This window comes from Carassius auratus, unplaced genomic scaffold (genome assembly GCF_003368295.1).
Source record: "Carassius auratus strain Wakin unplaced genomic scaffold, ASM336829v1 scaf_tig00026283, whole genome shotgun sequence".
In the NCBI taxonomy this organism is placed as follows: Eukaryota; Metazoa; Chordata; class Actinopteri; order Cypriniformes; family Cyprinidae; genus Carassius; species Carassius auratus.
Genome location: NW_020525502.1, coordinates 350952 through 376225, shown reverse-complemented (window position 1 = coordinate 376225; position 25274 = coordinate 350952). Strand labels below are relative to the sequence as shown.

Below are 25274 nucleotides of genomic sequence, written 5' to 3'. Positions count from 1 at the left end.
AGAGTGGGTTCTTGAATTTGTGTTCCCATATGATTTCCACAACTCTACCAACCTCATTTCTGACTGTTTATTGATTTGATTTTGTGTTGATATTTACTATAATTATCTTGTGTTCGAACCCTAGACATTATTTGTTTAATTTTAAATAAACTTACAATTTCTTTATTTGAAATCATCTTGTCAGTTGTCCTCTTTATGTTATGACTTGGAGCCAGGTTGGAACATAAATTGGGGCCTTTTCCGGGATCAATAATGGTTTGGATTTGAGGTTTTATTTGTTGAGTGGAGTGTGGAAAGGGGCATTGGATTATTATATATATATAAGTGTATCGGAGTTGCTGTTTAAGATAACCATGTTCAGTGGTGTTTTGTTTAGCATCATTGTTTAGTGTTGAGAACTTGTGAAAAGTTATGTTTGAGAGAGCAGGATTTTTTTTTTTTTTTCTCACTCCCACTTCAGGTTGGTAAGTAATTTTGCACCAGTAACCAAAGTTTTTGGTATGTCAATGTGTTGGGTAACGTGGTGGTGATGTAGCATGCTAGGTTGTTGAATGTGGTCAGCAATTTATGCATGATTTTGGTGATTTATGGGGAGGTTTCTTTTTGAAGATTACCATCGTGTTAGCATGTTACCTGTTGAGAGGTTTTTTGTAAACCTATATAGTGTTCAGGTAAGTGATTGACTTGTTGACTGATGCAGATTAAAATCACCTTTTTAGTAGTTGTGTGGAAATGGAGTTGGTCAAGAGTTTGAATCCTTGTTTTTGTGAAATATATTTGAAAGGATACTGTGGTGTTTTTGGGAACTCCTAAAGTGGCTACTGTTCGGAAGGTGTAGAGTTTAGCTATGGCTTCTAATGTGGAAGTTTTTTTGAAAGAGCCTTCTGAGGAAGCACTTGAAAAGTGCACTAAAGAGAAGCTGTTGTTGGTTGCTGCTCATTATGATATCGAGCTTACTAGTGCTGATAAGAGACATAAAGCGTCGACCTTAAAAAGTTTAAAGGGCACTTTAGAGGAAAAGAACGTTTTTGGTGGAAAATTACAGGTGCCAGGTCCCATTGTTGGCAGTGAAGTCAAGCTGAAAGAGATGGTGTTACGGGAAAAAGAGTTGTCCTTGGAGTTAGTGAGGTGAAAGAGCTGCAGGGAAAACTTGAGATTAGGAAATTGGAGGGACAGGAAAGGGAGCGTGAGTGGGCTTTTGACCTTAAAAAAAAATGGAGCTGGAGTTGGCAGGTCTGAGTCCTGAGGGCCAACCGCCTGTTTCACCTTTTGTTGTTCCCTCTGAGATTCCTCAAAGGGTAGAGCAAGTTTTTGATATTGGGAAGCATATAAGGATGGTTCCTCCTTTTTCTGAAAAAGAGTTAGAGAAGTGTTTCTCCCACTTTGAGAGAGTTGCTACTACACTGAAGTGGCCTAAAGAGGTTTGGACGCTGCTTGTACAATGTGTGCTTACGGGTAAGGTTCAAGAGATTTATTCAGCACTTAGTCTAGAACAGAGTGCTGTATATGATGCTGTTAAAACCTCCATTCTCCATGCTTACGAGTTAGTGCCCGAAGCAATATCGTCAAAGCTTTTGAAATTACTTTAAAAGTGAGAAGCAAATGTTTGTAGAGTTTGCTCGAGAAAAGGGGAACATGTTTGATAGGTGGTGTGCTTCTAAGCAGGTTGAGACCAAAGAACAGCTCAGGGAGTTGGTTCTTTTAGAAGAGTTTAAGAATTGTCTCCCAGAAGGTCTAGTTACTTACTAGAATGAACAGAAGGTTTCAAAGTTGTGTGATGCAGCCACTAGGGCTGATGAATTTTCTCTAACCCATAAAGGGTTGTTTGGAAATCGTGACTTAAAAAGAAACTTCTATCGGAGTCGAAGTAAGTTGGTCATGGCCGGATCTAGTTCTGGTTCAACCTCTCCTAGGAAACTTCAGGCAGTTCCTGTAAAGGCAAATAATATTTGTTTCTATTGCAAAAAGCCAGGTCATAAGATATCGGAGTGCTTTGTTCTCAATAAGAAAGCAAAATCTACCAAGCCAGTGGGGTTAACTACTGCATGCCAATTGCCCCTTTTGCCAAGTGAAGAGTGTTTTGAGCGCCATTCTCCAAAGGGGGAGAACATTGAAAGTAGTGATGGTTCCACTGATTATACTCCTTTTTTTAACAACTGTAGTTGTCCCTCTATCAGGACAGGACGGTGGTGTTCCGGTAAGTATTCTCAGGGACAAGGGAGCTGCACAATCGTTAATCAGTCTGATCAGACTGATACAGGTGCTAAAGTTTTGGTAACGGGGGTTGAAATGGGCTGTACCATTGTCCCTTTACATCGCATTGGTATGAAGTCACCCTTGGTCTCTGGTCAGGTAGTAGTAGGAGTGCTACCTTCTTTGCCCAAAATGAAGGAAACCCCTTCAATTGGCAATGATTTGGCAGGAGTTAAAGTTATTCCTAGCCCTCAAGTTACCGAAGCACCTATATCAGGTGAGAGCTTTGAGTTGTCTCAGACTTTTGTTTTTTCAGTATGTTTTTTCAGTATGTGCGGTGACACGGGCTATGTCTAAACAGACTTCTAGTTCCACCATTGAAGGGGGTACAAATTTTAATTTGGCGATACCTTTTTTGGGGAGTGTGATTGGAAGGGTGGAGATAAAGATGGGTCTGTTGAATCTGAGATAATGATCGGTAAGGAAGTGTTAGAAACATCCCAAGATATTCCTTACATAAAATCATTGATTACAAGGGATCAACTCATTTTAGAACAGCGTAAAGACTCTTCTTTGTCTTCTGTTAAATGAACTGAGTACGGAGCAAGAGGTGAATGAGTTGTCATCTGGGTTTTTCCAGAAGGACGGGGTACTAATGAGAAAATGGTGCCCTCGATCTTTGTCTGAACAAGATGACTGGTGCAATGTTTTTCAGGTCGTGGTACCTCAGGTTTTTCGTGTAGTTCTCAAGCTAGCGCATGACTGTAGTAGGCCGGACATCTTGGTATAAATAAGACATATTTATAAATAAGACAATAATCGTATATTGCAGAATTTCTATTGGCCTGGTTTAAAAAGATGTAGTTTCTTATTGTAAGAAATGCCATATTTGCCAGGTAACCGGTAAACCCAACCAAACTATACCTTTATAGTTTTAGTAGATTGTGTTGGTCCATTACCTAAAACCAAACGCGGCCACCAGTATTTGTTGACCGTTATGTGTGCATCTACTTGCTTCCCTGAGGCCATTCCTTTAAGGAAGATAACCGCTCCCGCTGTGGTACAGGCCTTGCTAAAGTTATTAATGTTCGGGCTTCCAAAAACTGTTCAGTCTGATCAAGGGTCCAATTTTGTGTCCAAAATTTTTGAGCAGGTGCTGGATCAGTTGGGTATTTCATCTTGCCATTCTAGTGCTTACCACCCAGAGTCCCAGGGAGCCCTTGAGAGGTTTCATCAAACCCTGAAAGTCATATTAAGAACCTACTGTCTTGAGTTCCAGAGGGACTGGGGTGAAGGGGTGCATTTCATGCTTTTTGCCGCCAGAGAGGCTGTACAGGATTCCCTGGGGTTTAGTCCTGCTCAATTGGTTTTTGGCCATAATGTCTGTGGCCCATTGAAATTGTTTAAGGAGAAATGGCTGGCGGAGGCATCTGATTCTTCCAATCTGCCGGACTATGTTAGTCATTTTCGACATCGGCTTCGTAAAGCCTGTGAAATTGCTCATACTAATTTGGCTGGCTCACAGAAAAAGATGAAGGCCTGGTATGACAAGAGGGCTAAGAAGCTGGATTTTTCAGTAGGAGATCAAGTTCCAGCGTTGCTTCCTATACATGGTTTGTCATTTACAGGCACAGTTTTCAGGGCCTTACACCATTGAACGCAAGGTTGTTGATCTACATTACGCTTACGTCTGCCTGGCGTAGAAATGACATAGTCATTTGTGTCATATTAATATCTTGAAGGAGTACTTTGTTAGAGCCAGAAACTCTGATGGATTAACCAATAACGTGGCTGTTTTACCGTGTGTGCCTGTTTTTCCGGAGGAACTTGGTGATGTGCAAGTACCTGTACATCGGTTAAATAACTCTGAAATTCTCTTTAATCTTGAGGCTCATCTCTCTCATTTGCCTCCGATGGAAAGGTCTACTCTTGTAGAACTGATTAGTTCCTATACTCCTTTGTTTCCAGATGTGCCTAACCAAACGAATCTTGTGGTGCATGATATTGATGTTTCACAGGAGCAGCACCTGAAACAACATCCATACCGGGTTGGTCCTGAAAAGCGTGCACTATTGAGCAAAGAGGTGACCTATATGACTGAGCATGGTATCGCTGTACCAAGCCAAAGTGCCTGGAGTTCGCCATACATTTTGGTACCCAAGTCTGATGGCTCTCAGAGGTTCTGTACAGACTTCCGTAAAGTTAATGCTCTAACTAAAGTAGATTCTTATCCTTTACCTAGATTGGATGATTGCATTGACCGGGTAGGGCCTGCCAGTTATGTGACCAAGTTAGATATGTTGAAGGGCTACTGGCAGGTTCAAGTTTATTCAAGTTTATTTGTATAGCGCTTTTTACAATACAAATCGTTACAAAGCAACTTTACAGAAAATTATGTTTCTACAATATTTAGTAGTAGCTAGTAGTTTGTGCACGTTTGACAGGATTTTAGAAAAAATAAATACAAGATGTAGTCAGCTAGACGATGAACTATTAATATTAGTAATTAATAGTTATTATATGATGCAGTCACACATTTAGCAATAATTGTTAGTTCTGTTTGTTAAATCAAGGTTAGCATCATCTGGGGTCCTCTGAGGGTCAGCATCATCTCTTCTCAGGTGTTCTGGATCCAGACTGGAGCTTGTGGTGGCAAAACATAGAAACAAAATAGAGACATCATTAGCATAGCTGCTGATCCAACAAAGTAAAATTAGTTTAACCCAAGCTAATGAATAAAAATGCACATTTGATCAGATGCAACTACACTCACAATTTAAAAGATACATTATTCGTATGCTTGGCGAAAGAGATGCGTTTTAATCTAGATTTAAACTGGGAGAGTGTGTCTGAACCCCCAAACATTATCAGGAAGGCTATTCCAGAGTTTGGGAGCCAAATGTGAGAGCTCTACCTCCTTTAGTGGACTTTGCTATCCTAGGAACTACCAAAAGTCCAGCGTTTTGTGACCTTAGGGTCCGTGATGGGTTGTAGCGTGGTAGAAGGCTAGTGAAGTATGCAGGAGCTAAACCATTTAGGGCCTTATAGGTAAGTAATGATAATTTGTAAAAGATACAGAACTTAATAGGTAGCCAGTGCAGAGACTGTAAAATTAGGGTAATATGATCATATTTTCTTGACCTCGTAAGGACTCTAGCTGCTGCATTTTGGACTACCTGTAGCTTGTTTATTGACCAAGCAGGACAACCACCTAGAAGTGCATTACAATAGTCCAGTCTAGAGGTCATAAATGCATGAACTAGCTTTTCTGCATCAGAAACAGATAACATGTTTCGTAGCTTGGCAATGTTTCTAAGATGGAAGAATGCAGTTTTTGTAACGTTGGAAATATAATTTTCAAAAGACAAATTGCTGTATAATATAACACCCAGATTTCTGACTGTAGAGGAAGTAACAGTACAGCCGTCTAGTTGCATATTGTAATCTACAAGATTCTGTGTAGTATTTTTGGTCCAATAATTAATATCTCTGTGTTATCCAAATTTAATTGGAGAAAATTATTTGTCATCCAATCTTTTACATTTTTAACACTCAGTTAGCTTAGATAATTGGGAAGTTTCATCTGGTCTTGTTGAGAGAGATAGCTGAGTATCATCAGCATAACAGTGGAAGCTAATTCCGTATTTTCTAATAATATTACCAAGGGGCAACATGTTTATTGAAAATGGAAGGGGACCTTGGACTGATCCTTGTGGCACTCCATATTTTACTGATGATAAATGAGATGACACCCCATTTAAGAAAATGGTAACAAAATGGTAGCGATCGGACAGGTAGGATCTAAACCATCAGGTTCCTCTTTCTGACAGAGCCAAAGAGATTTCTGCATTTGTGACCCCAGATGGGTTATGGGAATATCAGGTTATGGCTTTTGGCATGCAAAATGCTGCTTCTACTTTCCAGAGATTAGTCAATGGAGTGATGTCAGGGTTGATAAACTGTGAGGCATATCTGGACGACATTGTGGTGTATAGTTCTGATTGGAGTAGTCGTATAACTCCAATAAAGGTTATATTAGATTGTTTGTTAGCCGCTAATCTGACTGTTAACTTGGCCAAGTGTGAATTTGCCAAAGCCACCATCAATTATTTGGGCAAAATTGTGGGTCCGGTACGAACAATTCGTGCTAAAGTGGAAGCTATAGACCTTTTTCCTGTGCCTTAGTCTCGTAAGGATTTGAGAAGGTTTTTGGGAATGACTGGCTATTATCAGGCTTTTTGTCCAAATTTTGCAAGTGTAGTGAGCCCTCTTACTGACTTAAGTCCAAAAAAAGATTTTGTGTGGACGACCGATTGTCAGCAGACCTTTGATAATGCCAAGGCATTGTTGGTGAATGCCCCTGTCTTGTCAGCCCCAAATTTCGAGACCCGTTTTAAACTGGCGGTAGATGCCAGTGAAAAGGGTGCTGGTGCAGTTCTTTTGCAGGACGATGACTGAGGGGTTGAACATCGAGTGTGTTTCTTTTCCAAAAAGTTCAATATCCATCAAATAAACTATTCTGTAATTGAGAAGGAAGCTTTGGCATTGATTTTGGCTATTCAACATTTTGAGGTTTATTTGGGCAGCGGCAGTCCGATTAAGGTGATGACTGATCACAATCCTTTAGTCTTTTTACAGCGTAGTTGTACTACCAACTAGCGCTTAATGAGATTAATTCTTAAAGGATATGATTGCAGAAACAAACTCCATCACATTAAAGGAAAGGAAAAGGTCTCGTGTGTAATGTTCCGGCCTGTGACCTTAGGGCGATTTCTAAATATGAATTCTTTCATAAATGTGGCCCTTTGTGCTTGCTGAATTCCCATTTACTAGTAGGTATCTTTTTCTCTTCTATTTAAATTGGTGTAGATTTATTTTTCCCCATTTTGGGGTTATGTTTATTAATTGTATTAAATAATCCAGATTATTTAATTTCTTGTGGGTGGAGATGTTACATCCCTGCCCCTGTTTTCTTTTTATCTTTTGAGTTCTAGGACTGACTCCTTCTTGGTGGGCGGGATTGCTCTAATGAAGATCAGCTGCACCTGTGGCAAACTATTTGAGGAGCTCCTGAATTTTGCCTAGTTCTCGCTCTCATTTGGGTTTTTTTTTTTTTTTTGGAAGAGTGGGTTCTTGAGTGTGTTCCCATATGATTTCCACAACTCTACCAACCTCATTTCCAACTGTTTATTGATTAGATTTTGTGTTGATATTTACTTTAATTATCTTGCGTTCGAACCCTAGACATTATTTGTTTAATTTTAAATAAACTTACAGTTTCTTTATTTGAAATCAGCTTGTCAGTTGTCCTCTTTATAGTATGACTTTGAGCCGGGTCGTAACAAGTACACACAGTGTACTATTAGACAAACTTAGTTAACACTACACATTATACGCAATATGTACATACACACAGTCAGCCCTACAGATTAAACACTATACATGGAATGTACACCATACACTGTACAATGTACTATATATACTATACATTGTACACTATACACAATGTACACGTTCTGCATTCTGTAAACATACACGCATGAAAATATGCTAAGGTGCAGCAGAGTGTGCGTGAACTGGATACAGAAATGTCATGGATGTGCATCGGATGGTATCTGCTGGTAACGGGTAGTTTATTGTATTAAATGCAGTGTAAATGTATAATCCAGTGTTGAACTGTTGGAGTTAAAGTGCAGTGTGTGGCATACCATATTGTGTAAGTATGCATTAGGGTGCTGTAGTCTGATAGCCTGAGGGAAATAGCTATTCCTCAGTTGGCTAGTGCTGGATCGGATGCTGCGGAGATGTCTTCCTGAGGGCAGCAGAGAGAGCAGTCCATGGTATGGGTGGCTGGAGTCACTGATGATTTTCGGGGCTTTCCTTATGCACCGCCTGGTGTAGATGTCCTGGAGGGAGGGAAGTTCACCTCAAACAATGTGACCCTTTTCAGAGCTTTACGGTTGCCAGCGGTGCTGTTTCCGAAACAGACAGTGATGCAGCCCATCAGGATGCCCTCTATAATGCAGGTGCAGAATGTTCTGAGGATGTTGGGGCTCATTCCAAACTTCCTCGGCTATCTCAGGAAGCAGAGGCACTACTGTGCCTTCTTCAGCACTGCATCAGTGTGTGTACAGGGAGTACAGGAGTGGGCTGAGGACACAGCCCTGAGGAGCACCAGTGTTGAGGGTCAGCGGGGATGAAGTATTGTTTCTCATTCTGACCACCTGACTTCTGCCAGTCAGAAAGTCCAGGATCCAGCTCCACAGAGATCTGTTTAGTCCCAGAGTCTGGAGCTTCGCAACAAGTATGGCAGGCACTATGGTGTTAAATGCTGAGTTGTAGTCCACAAACAGCATTCTCACATAGGTGTTCTTATTTTCCAGGTGGGAGAGAGCAGTGTGTAGGGTGAAAGCAATAGCATAATCTGTAGAATGGTTGCTGCGATATGCAAATTGTAGCGGGTCCAATGAGGCAGGGAGCACAGAGCAGATGTAATCTCTGACGAGTCTCTCAAAACACTTACTGAAGATGGGGAGGGCAACGCCTCCAGTAATATAAGCATGTGATTTTGTTTTTCTTTGGTATGGTCACAATGGTAGATTTTTTTGCACAAGGGAACCACAGACAGACAAAGGGAGAGGTTGAAAATGTCTGTGAAAACACCGGCCAGTTGGAATGTGCATGCTTGGAGCACACGGCCTGGGATGCCATCGGGACCCACAGCCTTTAGGATATTTACCCGTCGGAAGGATCGGGTTACATCCACGACAGAGACGGAGAGTGCACTCACATCTTCTGCAGCAGCTGTGGGAACGCTCTCTGTGTGGGCGGGGTTGTGAGCCTCGAAACGAGCATAAATGTTATGTAGCTCATCCGGTTTTAGGCGTCCTGGAAAGGAGAATAAACGTGGTCCAGTGCATGATCACCACGCGTGTTGATTTTGATGTGTTGGAAATATTTTGGCGCTGTTGTTCTGGAGTTGGCTTTGTTAAAGTCCCCCGTAACAATAAACACTGCATCTGGGTACATGGTTTCCGGCTCACTTATATTCCCGTACAGTTCCTTGAGTGCCTGGTCTGTGCTAGCCTGAGGGGGAATGTAAACAGCTGTGATAATGATTGCTGTAAATTCCCTCGGTAGCCAGAATAGTCGACACAGAAGTGTTTGAAATTTCAGATCAGGGGAGCAGAAGGATTTAATGGAGTGTAGGTTTCTTTCATCACACCACGAGTTGTTGATAAAGAAACAAACACCCCCGCCTCTTTCGTTCTGAACCCTGAAAGCTTGATGGCTGAGTCTGGAACCTCTGCAGACATCCAGGTTTCTGTGAGGCAAATAATGCAGCAGTCCTTTGTTTCTCGTTGGTATGAGATTTTGAGTCAGCTTGTGTTCAGTTCCACACATTTTTCAATAAGATATAGGGACTCAAAAAGTGATCTACCAAATGGTTGAGCATAACAATAAAGGGTTCAAACTAATTCAAATGGGGTCATTGCAAATATATTTTCACACTATAATGAGATTTTGGCAGGATAGCGATTAAACTGTGATTAAACTTTACATCATGTAAATTTAATCCTTCTTATCTTAATGTTAAATAAATCTCATAAATGCAGCGAGCATCATCATATAAACAAAGGTGGCGTACACCGATTTTAATTGAAATATACAGGCATATTAATACCTTAATCCCATTACTGCCACTCTGACCAAAGTGTGCATGTGCTCATGACATACACACTGATGTGACATATACAATACGCAGATTAAAAACTATGGCGGAAAAGTGAACGTCACATTTTTGGGGAGTTTATGTTGTCAATGTTGCACAACATGAACATAATGCAGTACACTGATGGAAGAAAACATTGAAACTGACATTTTTAGGCATGTGACAGCAAAAAGGTCCAACAGAAGAACTGGCTACCAAATTTGTGTTCGATGGAAAGAGTGTGAAGGCTGTGTTTTTTTAAAAACAAAAAAGCACAACGTGACCAGTGGATCTAACACTGCCACTCAAAGCATGCAATACAACCACACAAAAGTGTTTTGCACCTGTTGTAAATCAATTAAAACAGCGCTCACTAACACTGGGTACACACCAAAAGCTAATTGGGCTGATTTGGGGCTGATTTCCCCCTTCCCACAATCCTAGCTATGTCGCGATTATCTTGATGGTTCTACAGATTTTATCAGATTTTCCCTTGGTGTGAGGTGTGTTAAGAGTGTCCGAACATGATCGTAAATATTCAACATGTTTAATATTTATGATCAGAAATGCAGATGTGTGGGGGGAACCCCAAGGACAAACGTGTGCACACTCTGGAGATTATCAGGTTAAACGAAAAAATATCCAATCAGAAACACTATCATTGGAATTTCTGCCTTTTTTTTATATATATATATTTTTTTTTACATAACATAACATAAAGCAGTACAAAGAAAGTGCATTAACTAATTCCATTAATCTACTGTAACTATATATATATATATATATATATATATATAAGACAGCCCTAGTGGATGTTAGAAAAAATATGGAAACATGTTATGCATAGGTGTGGATACTGTATGCCTATGTATGTATGAAGTGATAGCTGCAAGGGCAAAAGCAAAAGTGAAAAAAAAAGAATATATAAACTTACATAACGAAAGTAGTGAGGTATATATCTGGTAATGTACATTTGGCTTGTAATTATGTTTGTGTGGTATTAAGAAATGTCAAAAATGGGGACCAGGTGTCTTCAAAGGCTGATGATTGCTTCCTTCTGTGTGCACTGTGTTTTTCCATTGAAATGTATTCTAAGATTAAATTTGTCCAGTGTTTGATGTGGCAAGATTTTTTTGATTTCCAGTTTTGGAGAACTACTTTCTTAGCGACAGCTAGAGAGATGAGCAATGGATTCCTGTATTTTTGCGGGATATGGATTTCGGAAAATAGGAATTTCTTCCTGCATATCATCTGCCATGCTTATTCTGAAGTCTCGCGAGATTTTGTGAATAATAATATGAATAATGGAAATCGCATGTAAACGGAAGTGAAGCGCTTTGCTCCTGACAAGTAAACATCGTAATGCGATTAAGTGCTTACTCTAATTACTGGAAACAATCACATTATTTGTACCCATGTAAACATAGTCATTGTCATTGTCAAATTATTTTTACCATTGAATGTAATTACTGACTATATGGCCGGCCATAAGTTTGAATGCTGTATTTCTGGCCATCAGAGTGAATGCTGATTTTTATGGCCAGCCAGAAAAACTACTAGGTAGTGTCAGAAAAATATTTACATGAAACATCATGATATCTTCCTCAAATTTGAAATATAAACTCAGGAGACATGTGTCTTTCAAATCATTACTTTTCTGGATTGCTCAGGTTTGATTTGATGTATGTATATAAAATAAATAAACATTCAGTGCGGTACACATTTTTTTCAAGGTACTTCAACATCTGTTTATCTTTATGAACATTATCAACTCTGGTTGGTGGATAGTTAAAGCTCAAAGTGTCTTATTTCCAAATGTACATAAACTGTACATGTAGACCAAATTATTCAGTAATTATTCAGTTACTATTTGAATTTGGGAAAATAATTTCTGAGAATGTGCCGGATGGAGGGAGAAAAGGACTAGACATAGTTTCAGAAAAATGTTTGCAGGAAACATATTTTTAATTTTATCTTCTTCAAATTTATAATATGAACTCATGGGACATGTGGCTTTCAACCCATTGCTTTTCTGGATTGTTTCAGGACTGATTTAATATATTTGTTAAACAAAAATAACCACTTTATTCAACAATTCCTCTCCTCTGTGTCTCTCCAGATCAGTGTCAGCAGCATATTGGCAAATCTGAGCTGGACACAGGCAGCTATCTTCTGTGTCAGCCGCACTGCGCTGATGCAGTTTTTTTCAAACCAAAATGTAAATCCACGTAAAAAAAAAACATATCCTTGTGGCACTGCTGACACAGAGGACCATACGTTGCCTGCGTACTGCTCAGATTTCTCAAAATGGCACTACGCTAATTTGGAGAGACACAGAGGAGAGGCATTGTTGAATAAAGTCATTATTAATTTTTTCCTGTACAAAAAGTATTCTCGTCGCTCGTACGTTATGGTCGAACCACTAATGGCAGATAGACTATTCTGACAAAGCTTTTCACACTTTCCTGGACCTTGACAGTGTAGCTTACCTGGCAGTCTATGGGACACTAGTCAATGGTTTTTGCAAGTGTGCTCCAGAATGTAAACCAAAAAAAATAAGAAAATTAAAAAACATTTTTGTTGTTCTCTACACAGGCTACAGTCCTGTATTCTCACTGCACAGTCTTGCGAGAGTTTGTCATCAGTTCTACTGTCATCAAACTCTATCCTGAGAGAGCTGGACCTGAGTAACAATGATCTGAAGGATTCTGGAGTGAAGCTTCTTTCTGATGGACTGAAGATAACAAACTGTCAGCTGGAGATTCTGAGGTAAATGGTTTACCATAAAATAATTAACAAAATGCTATCATAATGACTTTAAAATTGTGTCACCAAAGTTGGCATATGCTCTCAATGGAATGTTAGAACAAGAGATAATAAATGAAAAAAAAAAACAGGCATGTAATTTTCAGGGTTGTAATCCCCCTGCCCCATATTTATACAGATGCCTATTATACTCATTTTTCAACCTGAGAAATATGACTCCGTTTGACTGTGTACACCTGAGAAGAAAACAAATGTTGAAATATTGTGATGAAAAATTGATTCCATGCATGAACTCCGCTGCACAGCACTGCAAAAGCTAGCCGCACCATCTAGTGGCTGTGTGCTGAACAACCATGGCATCTAAGCCAGGGTTTAGAATTACCACTCACCAGGCATCAAGTGCCATTAAAAACTGATCTTCCCTGGACTGTATTTGAAATTGTCTACGTCACCAGTTTGTGAGAATGCAGTATGGCTTAGTGTAATTTCTAAAATTATAAAACTCGCAGTTCACAATCTGGTGTTTTACATTTTTATATACATTTACATTTATCCATTTACAAAACACTTACAAATGAGGAATACAATAAGTGATTCATCATAAAGAGGCAAGTAAACACAAGAAGTGCTTGTAATACAAAGTTTCAGACATTGTTTAGAAGAGCACAAGCTAGAACAGAGTGCCATCTGTGTCTAAGAGCATCTCAGTTCACAGTAAATGATGCTCCACTTGAATACTATCTTACACAAGTGCTATGCGTTTGGATCACTTGGATTTTAAAATGCATAACAAAAAGAGAATGAAAGAATTTATTAGAAAGAAACTAGAAATCATAAAATAATAGATTCCAACTTATTTAAAAATATGCACATATTAACTTTTATTTGTATACCTAATATGTTGAAAAAGACTCATTTACCAGACACTTTTATCCAAACTTACTTCAAAATGAGCAATTCAACAAGTGATTAGTCTTGAATCAATAAAAGAAGTTCTAATAATGCAAAGTTTCAAACATGGTCAAGGATCATGCAAACTAGAAACCAGGAGGGATTTAAGAAATAGTGAAAGCATAGAAGAAGGATTTTTTCCCCAAGTCAGCATGATGCAGTTAAGTGCTCACAGAGGAGTTTCTTGAATTAAGTTTTTCATAAAAAGTCAAGTCAAGCAGCACTTGGTGAGTGAAATTCTTGGGAGCTTGCTCCAGAAATTGCAGAAACAGTTAACATATAACCAACAGACTTCAACAGGTGAAAGTGTGCAATATGCACATACATATGGTCAATACACACAGTGTACTATTAGACAAACTTACAGTTAACACTACACATTATACGCAATATGTACATACACACAGTTAGCCCTACAGATTAAACACTATACACGGAATGTACACTATACACTACACTGTACAATGTACTATATACACTATACAGTGTACACTATACACAGAATGTACACGTTCTGCATTCTGTAAACATATACACGCATGAAAATATGCTAAGTTACAACAGAGTGTACGTGAACTGTATACAGAAATGTCATGGATGTGCATCGGATGGTATCTGGTGGTAACAGGTAGTTTATTGTATTAAATGCAGTGTGTATGTATAGTCCAGTGTTGAACTGTTGGAGTTAAAGTGCAGTGTGTGGCATACCATATTGTGTTAGTATGCATTAGGGTGCTGTAGGGTGTATTAGTTCTGAATGTTCATCAGTCTGATAGCCTGAGGGAAAAAGCTATTCCTCAGTTGGCTAGTGCGGGATCGGATGCTGCGGAGATGTCTTCCTGAGGGCAGCAGAGAGAGCAGTCCATGGGATAGGTGGCTGGAGTCACTGATGATCCTCCGGGCTTTCCTTATGCACCGCCTGGTGTAGATGTCCTGGAGGGAGGGAAGCTCACCTCCAACAATGTGGCTGGCAGTTCACACAACCCTTTTCAGAGCTTTACGGTTGCCAGCGGTGCTGTTTCCAAAACAGGCAGTGATGCAGCCCATCAGGATGCTCTCTATAATGCAGGTGTAGAATGTTCTGAGTATGCTGGGGCTCATTCCAAACTTCCTCAGCTGTCTCAGGAAGAAGAGGTGTGACATCAGTGTGTGTACAGGGAGTACAGGAGTGGGCTGAGGACACAGCCCTGAGGAGCACCAGTGTTGAGGGTCAGCGGGGATGAAGTATTGTTTCTCATTCTGACCACCTGACTTCTGCCAGTCAGGAAGTCCAGGATCCAGCTGCACAGAGATCTGTTTAGTCCCAGAGTCTGGAGCTTCACAACAAGTGTGGCAGGCACTATGGTGTTAAATGCTGAGTTGTAGTCCACAAACAGCATTCTCACATAGGTGTTCTTATTTTCCAGGTGGGAGAGAGCAGCGTGTAGGGTGAAAGCAATAGCATCGTCTGTAGAACGGTTGCTGTGATATGCAAATTGTAGCGGGTCCAATGAGGCAGGCAGCACAGAGCCGATGTAATCTCTGACGAGTCTCTCAAAACACTTACTGAAGATGGGGAGAGCAACGGGCCTCCAGTCATTTAATGTCAGAATGGCACTCCGCTATTCCAGCTCGCAACTTCGTGGACTACATCTCGCAACCACACCTAGATTTAATATCCCCATCATCAAAGAACTTGGACTCCTTCGCCGTCCGCGGTACATTCATAGAGGATCTGGTCGAAAATTCATCTTCCATAACCATCCAAACAGCTCTTCAACAAGCATTCCTTCTCTCTGGTCATTCGTCGCATGCTTGACGCGTCATCAGAATGCCGCTGCTCCAGTCACTATCAACAATGGAAATATCGCCTGGAAATATTCCAGCCTGCGAGGAGTGGATTTTAATGTTTTGTGTCCAGTTCAGAGATTCACTCCTCAGTCATTGGTTAAATTCGAACTCTTTAACACTCAATCCATCAATAATAAATCTGTACTGATTGAAGAACACATTAGGGAGAAAAGACTTGACTTCATGTGTTTAACAGAAACATGGCATCAGCCAGAGGTGTTCTCTGCCCTAAATGAAGCCTGTCCCCCTGGATACAGTTACTTGGAGGCAGCTCGCAAATATTCATGTTGACACCCCCTAATGTCATCTTGCTGCTGATTTTCTTCAGCTGCTAGACTCCCTCAACCTACAACACCATGTTGATGTCCCCACACATTCCAAGGGACACATACTTGATTTAATCATTTCAAACTCAGCTCTCATCAGTAACCTACACGTTTATGATCTTGGAGTTTCAGATCACAAGGTTGTGGCAATGGAGTTGCCCCTTCCTTTCTCTCACATCAAACCAAAGAGAAAGATCTACTACAGAAAGTTGAAAAATATCAATGCGGATGTCCTGGTCCAGGACCTTCAACATATCTCCTCTCTCTCCATTGGCCTTTCTGACTTGGTTTCCGTTGCTGACTCGGTGGATTTTTATAACCAGTGCCTGAGCAGTCTCCTGGACCTCCATGCCCCTCTGATATCGAGGACCGTCTCATTCACATGATCAGCACCTTGGTACACCTGCGAGCTGCGAAAGATGAAAGCGGCTGGGCGTGTCCTTGAGCGGCGTTTCAAGGCCTCTGGACTGACTGTTCACAAACAGGCATACAGGGAACAAAAGAGGGCTTATGCAGAAGCTCTGAGAGACGCGCGGTCACGGTATTATTCCGCTATCATCAATAACAATCCTGGAAACTCAAAACAACTTTTTTCAACAATAAACCACCTTCTCAAACCCCAAACTCCCACTCTGAGACCACTGAGGAGAGGTGTAATATGTTTATTACCTTTTTCAAACAAAAAGTAAATAATATCCGCTCTCAACTCACTACCACTGCTGCTCTGCCTTCTCCAACGGAAGATCCAGCATTGAAGATTGTCCAGCCCCTCAGCTCTTTCACTGATGTCACACAGGAAGAAGTGGAGGATGTTATCAGAAAGATGAAGCCGGCCACCTGTGCCCTGGATCCCTTCCCTTCCACTCTGCTGAAGGCCAACCTCTCTGTTGTCTCTCCATTCATCACCAAGATAATAAACAACTCCCTTCTGGTTGGTCATATCCCATCCACATTAAAAACCGCTGTCATCAACCCTCTACTTAAAATATCAACTATGGACCCTGAAGTTCTCTGCAACTATAGGCCCATTTCAAACCTACCATTTCTATTAAAGGTTTTGGAAAAACAGTTGCAGTACAACTTCATACTCACCTTAAAAAAAAAAACCTGTTTGAAAAATTTCAGTCGGGTTTCCGCCCTGGTCCTAGCACTGAAACAGCCTTGGTCAGGATCACCACTGACCTTCTGATGGCAGCAGATACTGGTTCCCCATCACTACTTATCCTGCTAGATCTAACAGCTGCTTTTGACACAATAGACCACAACATTCCGCCTGAAATACACCATTGGACTTTCAGAAAATGTTTATGACTGGTTCATTTCATATCTGACTGGCAGAACTGAGTACGTTGCCCTGGGCAAAGCCAAATCACTCACTCATAATGTCACTTGTGGTGTTCCTCAGGGCTCTGTGCTGGGTCCCACACTTTTCTCCATTTACATGCTCCCCCTCGGTAAAATCATTAGTAGACATGGTATATCATTCCATTGTTAAGCTGATGATACACAGCTGTATTTAAGTACAACCTCCACTTTCTCTGCTCCCCTACCAACATCCACACTGACCACCTGCCTGGAGGAGATAGAGATGTGGATGAAGCTCAATTTCCTTCAGTTAAATTGCTCTAAAACTGATGCCATCTTAATTGGTACACCACATCAACTTTGCACTTCAACCATCACCAGCATCACTTTTTCCGGCCAAAATATCTCCCTTTCCACATCGGTCAGTAATTTAGGTGTCAAAATGGATCCTCATCTCACCTTTGACACCCACATTAAACACCTATGCAAGACCTCATTCTTCCATCTCAAGAACATTGCCAAACTCCGTCCAACACTCAGCATGGAGGATGCAGAGAAGCTCGTCCATGCCTTTGTTTCTTACAGGCTGGACTACTGTAATGCACTCCTCATCGGGATCTCTGGCAAAAGCATCCAGAGACTTCAATACATCCAAAATAGCGCTGCCAGAATCCTGATGAGGGTGCGCAAGCATGAACACATCACCCCCATCCTGAAATCTCTTCACTGGCTCCCTGTCACACTGAGAATTGAGTATAAAGTTTCCCTCCTCACCCATTAGTGTATTCACGGACATGCCCCCCTCTACCTGCAGGAACTTCTCACCCACCCAACCTTTTCACACTCTCTTCGTTCTGCAAACTCAAACATCCTCCAAATTCCCAGAACAAAACTTTGCAGCATGGGTGATAGGGCCTTTTCATCGGCTGCTCCGAGGCTGTGGAATACCCTCCCGGACTACCTGAGGGCCCCACAGACTACTGATGCTTTTAAACGCAACCTAAAAACATTTCTTTTTATAAAAGCTTTTCAATTAACGTTTTTATAGGCTTATGTTGTTCTGTTTTCTTTTTATATTGAATTACTTTGATTTTAAGATCCTCTGTAGCACTTTGAGATTGTCCAAATGTAAAGTGCATTACAAATAAAATTTATTATTATTATTATTATTATTATTATTATTACTTCTCTCTCTCTCTTTAACAGCATTAGCTCAATGATATACGTCTTCCTTCCGTTAGACTTTTCCTGCCTTGCTAAATGTTGGGCTCTTGATCAATAAATTCGCCTCAATCTGATTCAGTGAAGTCAAACCGCAAACAGTGAAGCCTCGGAGACCCGCGCTCTGTGAGGCGGGAACAGAGGACTCCGCTTGGTCTTAAAGCCTCCGGCAAACATCCACGATCACAAATAACAATGATTTTCGTAAAATAATGATTCATTATTAATTGATGATTTGTTATTATCATTATGGTCTTGTGAAAATAATAATATGGGCTGCGAGAAAATTATGAATACAAATAGTAGCCTAGTGCTGCTGAGTACAGGCATGTTTCAGCCCACTAACACACCGTTCCTCAGAGCCAAAACACAGACCGAATTCTGTTCAGCTGGAGGGGGTTGGGTTTTGGGTAGTTATTCATGGCTTGTGGGGTCAGGATAAAGGTGTGAATTGCTCTTTCATATGGATAGTGTTATGAGGCTTTCACTTGCTGAACCGGTTTATATAGGACTTTTTGGTTATATTCACAGTGCTGGCTCTCTCCGACGAGAGAAATGCAACATTCACACATTACATATTCCTTTTCGTTTAAGCTTCTTATCACAAATAAAATTCATGCCAACAGCAAACATATTTAGCTTGATCAGAAGGTTGTCTGCAAGAGTCGAGCGGGATGTTAAGAGTTAGTCTGTTTCTTTTACTGATTATTTTCGGGTTAAAGCATGATTTAAACAGATTCACACTCAATCGCTTTCACAATAATGCGTTCAAACAAATGTAATCTTACAGTTGTACATTAGCAGCATGCTATCTGATTTTGAAATTGTGATGTTAATCGATCTGTTTAGATAAAATAACTGACAAAGATGTTATTTTCATCACAAACAAAATTTTCACAGCAGAAAGCAGCAATTAAAGATTAGTTTGGCATGTCATATAGGGAAAAAAGTTTACACATAGCTTAAGCCACTTTGAAACTCTCCTGTTATTTTATTATTGACTTGATTGCAAATAAATGCACAGACACTATTTAAACTGAACAGAGATTACATAACTGAATTCAATGATGAACTGCCTTTAACTATCATTTTGCATTATTGAGACACTGTTTTCCAAATGAATGTTGTTCAGTGCTTTGACGCAATGTATTTTGTTTAGAGCACTATATAAATAAAGGTGATTGATTGATTGATTTATTTATATTTTATGTTATGAACATAACATTTCAAACATACTGAAATACTTTATTCACGGAGTGAAGGCGGAGCGTGTTTCTGGTATCAAGCCGCATTTTCACTGACGGGCCAGTGTGAGCCAGGGCTTAAAGCAGGCCGGGCGGGGCTCATAGCCCCGGGCCAGTAGCACGAGGCCAGAATAGCGCAGGGTTTCCACAGGAGCCTGAAGCACCGCTGCACGTCACTAAAACACGCCCTTTACACGCCTCTCAGAACAACGTCATGCAAACTCATTATTTCACCAACAAAGAGAAGTTATCAGAAAAAGTCACTGGAACATGCCCGATCACAAAACGAAGATGATAAAAGCGGCCGTTTGTTTGCATGCTTTGTTATATATTCACATTCAAAAGCATCGATGTAGAATAAGTGATACATTGATCATAGGCTATTGATTTAATTTATTAGGACCCAAAATTAATCACACATGAATACACTTATTTCTATTTTATTTATTTATTTTTAACACTTATGAAAATAGCCTGCTTATTCAGTCGAGTCGGTTTCTGTTTATTAGCCACAGTAGCCGTCACATTTAGAATGAATGATAATATCTCTATTTTTATAAAAGCTCCCGAACAAAAACATTAGGCTATTATATTTTTTATGACGTGAGCTAAACTCTTGAGATGAAGCTTGTGACAGATAATATACATTACTAAATACACGAGAATAAGAAGCTGACTTCTGATTTCCTCAAACGGTCATATTTACCATGTTTACTATGGTCATGTTAATGCCTAGCGTGCACAGACTTTTGCATCGCTTATAAATATTTCTGCCTTGTATGGTGATTATAATCCACATCGGATAAAGTTATTTTAAAGACTCGCTGCTGACTGAAAGTGAGTTTTGAGCTTGATTTATTTAAAAAAGTGTTTAATGCTGCTGTTATAGCTGTTATCTTTCCGAAATGATCAGCAGCGCAGACTCTCTATTTTTATAAAAGCTCCCGAACAAAAATCATTATATTTTGATGATATGCAACGTGGAGTTAAACTCACGGAACGAGACGACAGATAAAATGTTACTTAATAAATACACAATTGTGATAGAGAATAAGAAGCTGACATCTGATTTCTTCAAGCGGTCATATTTACCATGTTTACTATGGTAACGTTAATGTTTAGCGTGCATAGTCTTTTATATCGCTTATAAATATTTCTGCCTTGTTTAGTGATTATAATCCACATCGGTTCAAGTTATTTAAAACACTTGCTGCTAACTAAGAGTGAGTTTTGAGCTCAACTTATTTTAAAAAGTCTTTAATACTGGTGTTAAAGTGGTTATCTTTCTGAAATGATCCGCAGTGCAGACTCTAACATTACTCTAAAATTACTTTTAGTTGTCAATTACTAAATCTTTTTTTTTTTACATTGTGTGAATATTGTTGATTATAATGAGAGAACTTGAGTTTAATCGTGAGGACGTTTTATTAATTCTTTAGAGTTTCAAAGATTTAATCGTGCCGGTTTAATTTTATTCGTTTCTTGTTTTAGGCAAATTAGGCCTAAATAATGGGAACGAAATTATACAGTGCTTCACATTTAAACATGCAACAATTTCTTAATGTTAATTTCTCAATTTCTGAATAATATAACGTATAATTAATATAATATAAATAATACTGCACACCTTTTAAATATGTCCAATCTAAAATATGGTTTAATACTGTCAGGGTTCTGTCACTTCAGTTTAGTGGTATTCATGGTTTTGTGACAGAGCCCTGATACTCTCCTCATGTCATTGTTTTCATGTGAGCGCGCGGCTTCGAGACTGCTCGAGCCGTGCGCTCTTGTCTGCGTGTCCTGTTTCATGTTGGAGCGTGGTGTTCGGATCCTGGCACTCATGTCTTGCTGAGTTTCGGTTTCGTGTCAGGGACCGAACACTCGCGCTCCATGTTCTGTTTTGTGTTGTCTTGTATTGTTGCACACAGCTCGAGTTTTCGGCTGTGTGCTTACTTATATTTTGTCTTGTGCTGTCGCACGCAGCTTAGTTTTTACTGGCTGCGTGCTGTCTGGTGTGAACACGCAGTTTATGAGCTTGCTCATTAACTGTGTGTTTGTGTCCTATTCAAGCACATGGCTTGCGATTGGTTTGCTGGCCATGTGCTTGTTTTTGTGAGCACATGGCTTTTGTCTTTGTTCCTATGTGCCATGTGCTCTCGTCAATTGTCTTGACCCCACCCATCTTGTTACCTGATTATTGATGTAATTTTCCCCACATGTGTTCCCTCGTTACCCTCCTCATTAGCTCCCTATTTATTGTCCTTGTGTTTGCAGTCTGGTTGCTAGTTCGTCGTCTAATATTTGTCTGTGCACATCGTGTCTTGCCTTGCCTTGCCAGTCAAGTTTTGTCTGTTTTCCCCTATGGGGTAGTTTTTGTTTGTTTATTTTATTATTATTACTATTAAAGAGCTCTTCTCTCTGCATCATTGAGTCCTCGCCTCATCCTTCTACCCAAACCCTGACAGAACGAACTAGCCAGTATGAGGACTCAGCGGAAGAAGGGATTGCACCGTCCACCAGCCTCCACCCTCTCCAGCCCCCACTACCAGCATATGCTCCAGTTTAAGACTTTGATCTCTCTTCATCAACAAGGGACTGGTGTGAGGGATTTTGCCCTGGAGTTCAGTGGTACTGCAGAGGGATTGGAGTTTAATGATGCGGCCCTCAAGGACCTCTTCAATTATGCCCTTGATGAGCCTCTCAGCTGGTGGAGAATGAGGGGGCTGGACCACCTGTCGTTTGGGGAATTTGTGGAGTTTGTGGCACGTTCCCCAGCTAAGGAGGCTGCAGTGCTGCCTGTGGTCCCCGTCAAAGCTGCAGATCCACCTGTGGTGGATGAAGGAGCTGCAGCACCCCCTGAGGCGATTTGCGACACTGCAGAACCCCTAGAGGTGGCCGAAGAGACTGCAGCACCTCACTCTCGTAGACGGAAGAGGGGTAAGAAGAGGAATGGCTCTACCCCGCCACTGCCAGAGGAGCCTGATGAGGCTGCAGCGCCCCCAGAGGAGCCTGATGAGGCTGCAGCACCCCTAGAGGTGGCCGAAGAGACTGCAGCACCTCCCTCTCGTAGACGGAAGAGGGGTAAGAAGAGGAATGGCTCTACCCCGCCACTGCCAGAGGAGCCTGATGAGGCTGCAGCGCCCCCAGAGGAGCCTGATGAGGCTGCAGCGCCCCCCTCTCAGAGACGGAGGAGGAGGAGAAGAAAGGCTTCCTCCATCCCACATGGCCTGGAGGCCATTCAGGAGCCCACTGCTGGCCTGGAGGCCATCCCAGTCATGCCCAAGCTCCTTGCCCTGCCGGCGCCGCCCAAGCTCCTTGCCCTGCCGGCGCCGCCCAAGCTCCTTGCCCTGCCGGCGCCGCCCAAGCTCCCTGCCCTGATGCCGGTTCCGTCTATGCTCCCTGCCCTGATGCCGGCTCTGCCCTTGATGAGTGCCATGCCAGCTCTGCCCTTCCTATCTGTCGGGGTCCCTGTTTGGCTGGAGGCCTCCTGGTCTCTCCGTCTGGTTCCACCCTGCTGGTCTGCCGGGGTTCCTGTTAGGCTGAATACTCGCTGGTCCATCCCTCCGGCACCGCCCTGGTGGTCTGTCGGGGTTTCTGTTAGGCCAGATCCTCGCTGGCTCATCTCTCCGGCTCCACCCTGGCCCACTGCTGGGACTCCTGGACTGCCTGAGTCTCCTTGGTTCCCTCCCTTCCCTCCCTCCCCTATTTTGTCTGTATCTTGATTTCCATGTCGTGTGTTCTGTTGTGTACCGGGTTTGTGTTGCCATGCCTGTGCTGTCTTGTTCCCGTCTTGTTTTTGGGTGTTCCTCGTTAGGTACGCCAGGTGGCGTCCCTTTTGAGGGGGGCTAGTGTCAGGGTTCTGTCACTTCAGTTTAGTGGTATTCATGGTTTTGTGACAGAGCCCTGATACTCTCCTCATGTCATTGTTTTCATGTGAGCGCGCGGCTTCGAGACTGCTCGAGCCGTGCGCTCTTGTCTGTGTGTCCTGTTTCATGTTGGAGCGTGGTGTTCGGATCCTGGCACTCATGTCTTGCTGAGTTTCGGTTTCGTGTCAGGGACCGAACACTCGCGCTCCATGTTCTGTTTTGTGTTGTCTTGTATTGTTGCACACAGCTCGAGTTATCGGCTGTGTGCTTACTTATATTTTGTCTTGTGCTGTCGCACGCAGCTTAGTTTTTACTGGCTGCGTGCTGTCTGGTGTGAACACGTAGTTTATGAGCTTGCTCATTAACTGTGTGTTTGTGTCCTATTCAAGCACATGGCTTGTGATTGGTTTGCTGGCCATGTGCTTGTTTTTGTGAGCACATGGCTTTTGTCTTTGTTCCTATGTGCCATGTGCTCTCGTCAATTGTCTTGACCCCACCCATCTTGTTACCTGATTATTGATGTAATTTTCCCCACATGTGTTCCCTCGTTACCCTCCTCATTAGCTCCCTATTTATTGTCCTTGTGTTTGCAGTCTGGTTGCTAGTTCGTCGTCTAATATTTGTCTGTGCACATCGTGTCTTGCCTTGCCAGTCAAGTTTTGTCTGTTTTCCCCTACGGGGTAGTTTTTGTTTGTTTATTTTATTATTATTACTATTAAAGAGCCCTTCTCTCTGCATCATTGAGTCCTCGCCTCATCCTTCTACCCAAACCCTGACAAATACCATGTAGCTTAGAAAATATAAGCACAGACTCTTTCTCGTTCTGAGAAATGCACATAACTTCCTAAGTACCAAACTTTCGTCTGACTGAAGCCATCAAATCTAACACATCAGTGAGGCAAAACTGACGGCTATTAGCGAAAATGTGCTTTGATGCGCTTGTTTAATAACTTGTGGTTAAAGCGCCACTCAGCGGTCAAAGGCTGCAAATGCACTTTATACCGCCGCCGCGGCGGTACGTGCTTTTGAATGTCTACTTAGTGTATCACCCCTGTTTCACACCGCAAGCGTGAGTGGTGCGCGAGCAGCATGTCTGCGCAACTACATCGTCACTGCAGCAGCAGACTCTCGCAAGTATTCACACTTGGAAGCGTAGAAGTACAGCATCACAGCAGCGGCTGCAAAGCGTGTTCGGCAGACAGTATAACCATTTCAAACAATGGGTATAATTCTTTCAACATTTGTTTTTATAACAATACACCATACTTTCACACAAAAAGATTAATTAAAAAGTTGAAATGGGTAAATACATGTTTGTTATACTTAATTATCTTTTCTGGCATAATTGTTAAAACACTAGAAATTGGCATTGTTGTTAAAACTCTTGACATGCTTATTCTGTGCATTTTGAACACGTTTTGTGTTAAATCACATTTATTTTGTCCATCAAAAGTGTGCTTTCACTTTAATTGAGCGTGAGCAGCACAGCAAAAATAGACCGGACGCCGAAACCCCCGCTGCACTGCTGTTCACGCGGCGCTCCTGCTTGATGCTCATGCGCTGCTCCTGGTCCCGGTGTGAATGCACTCATTGATTAATATGGACGGCGAAAAAAAAATACTCCACTCACGCTTGCGGTGTGAAACAGGGGTCAGTCATAAAAGTAGTTCTGGGCTTTTTGATTTATAATTTTTAAGCTAACTTAATTGTTATTCTTGGCTTTAAAATTAAAAATCCTTTGAAAATTAATTTAATCCAAACTGTGTAAATATTTAAAGTATATTGAAATATATTGCAGATATGTTCACTGAACATAAACCTAACAGAGCACTCAGATCACTAGGATCGCGTCAGTTAGAAA

The 25274-nt window shown here is 41.4% G+C and overlaps 1 protein-coding gene across 1 annotated transcript in view; it reads left to right on the top strand.

The window, feature by feature from the left end:
- The window catches only part of LOC113078666 (NACHT, LRR and PYD domains-containing protein 12-like), a 49384-nt gene that overhangs the window by 13635 nt on the left and 10475 nt on the right, over window positions 1-25274 (top strand). The window contains exon 5 of the mRNA XM_026250996.1: window positions 12500-12673. Within this exon, the coding sequence (XP_026106781.1) occupies window positions 12500-12673 (174 nt within the window). The remainder of the gene's footprint in view (window positions 1-12499; window positions 12674-25274) is intronic.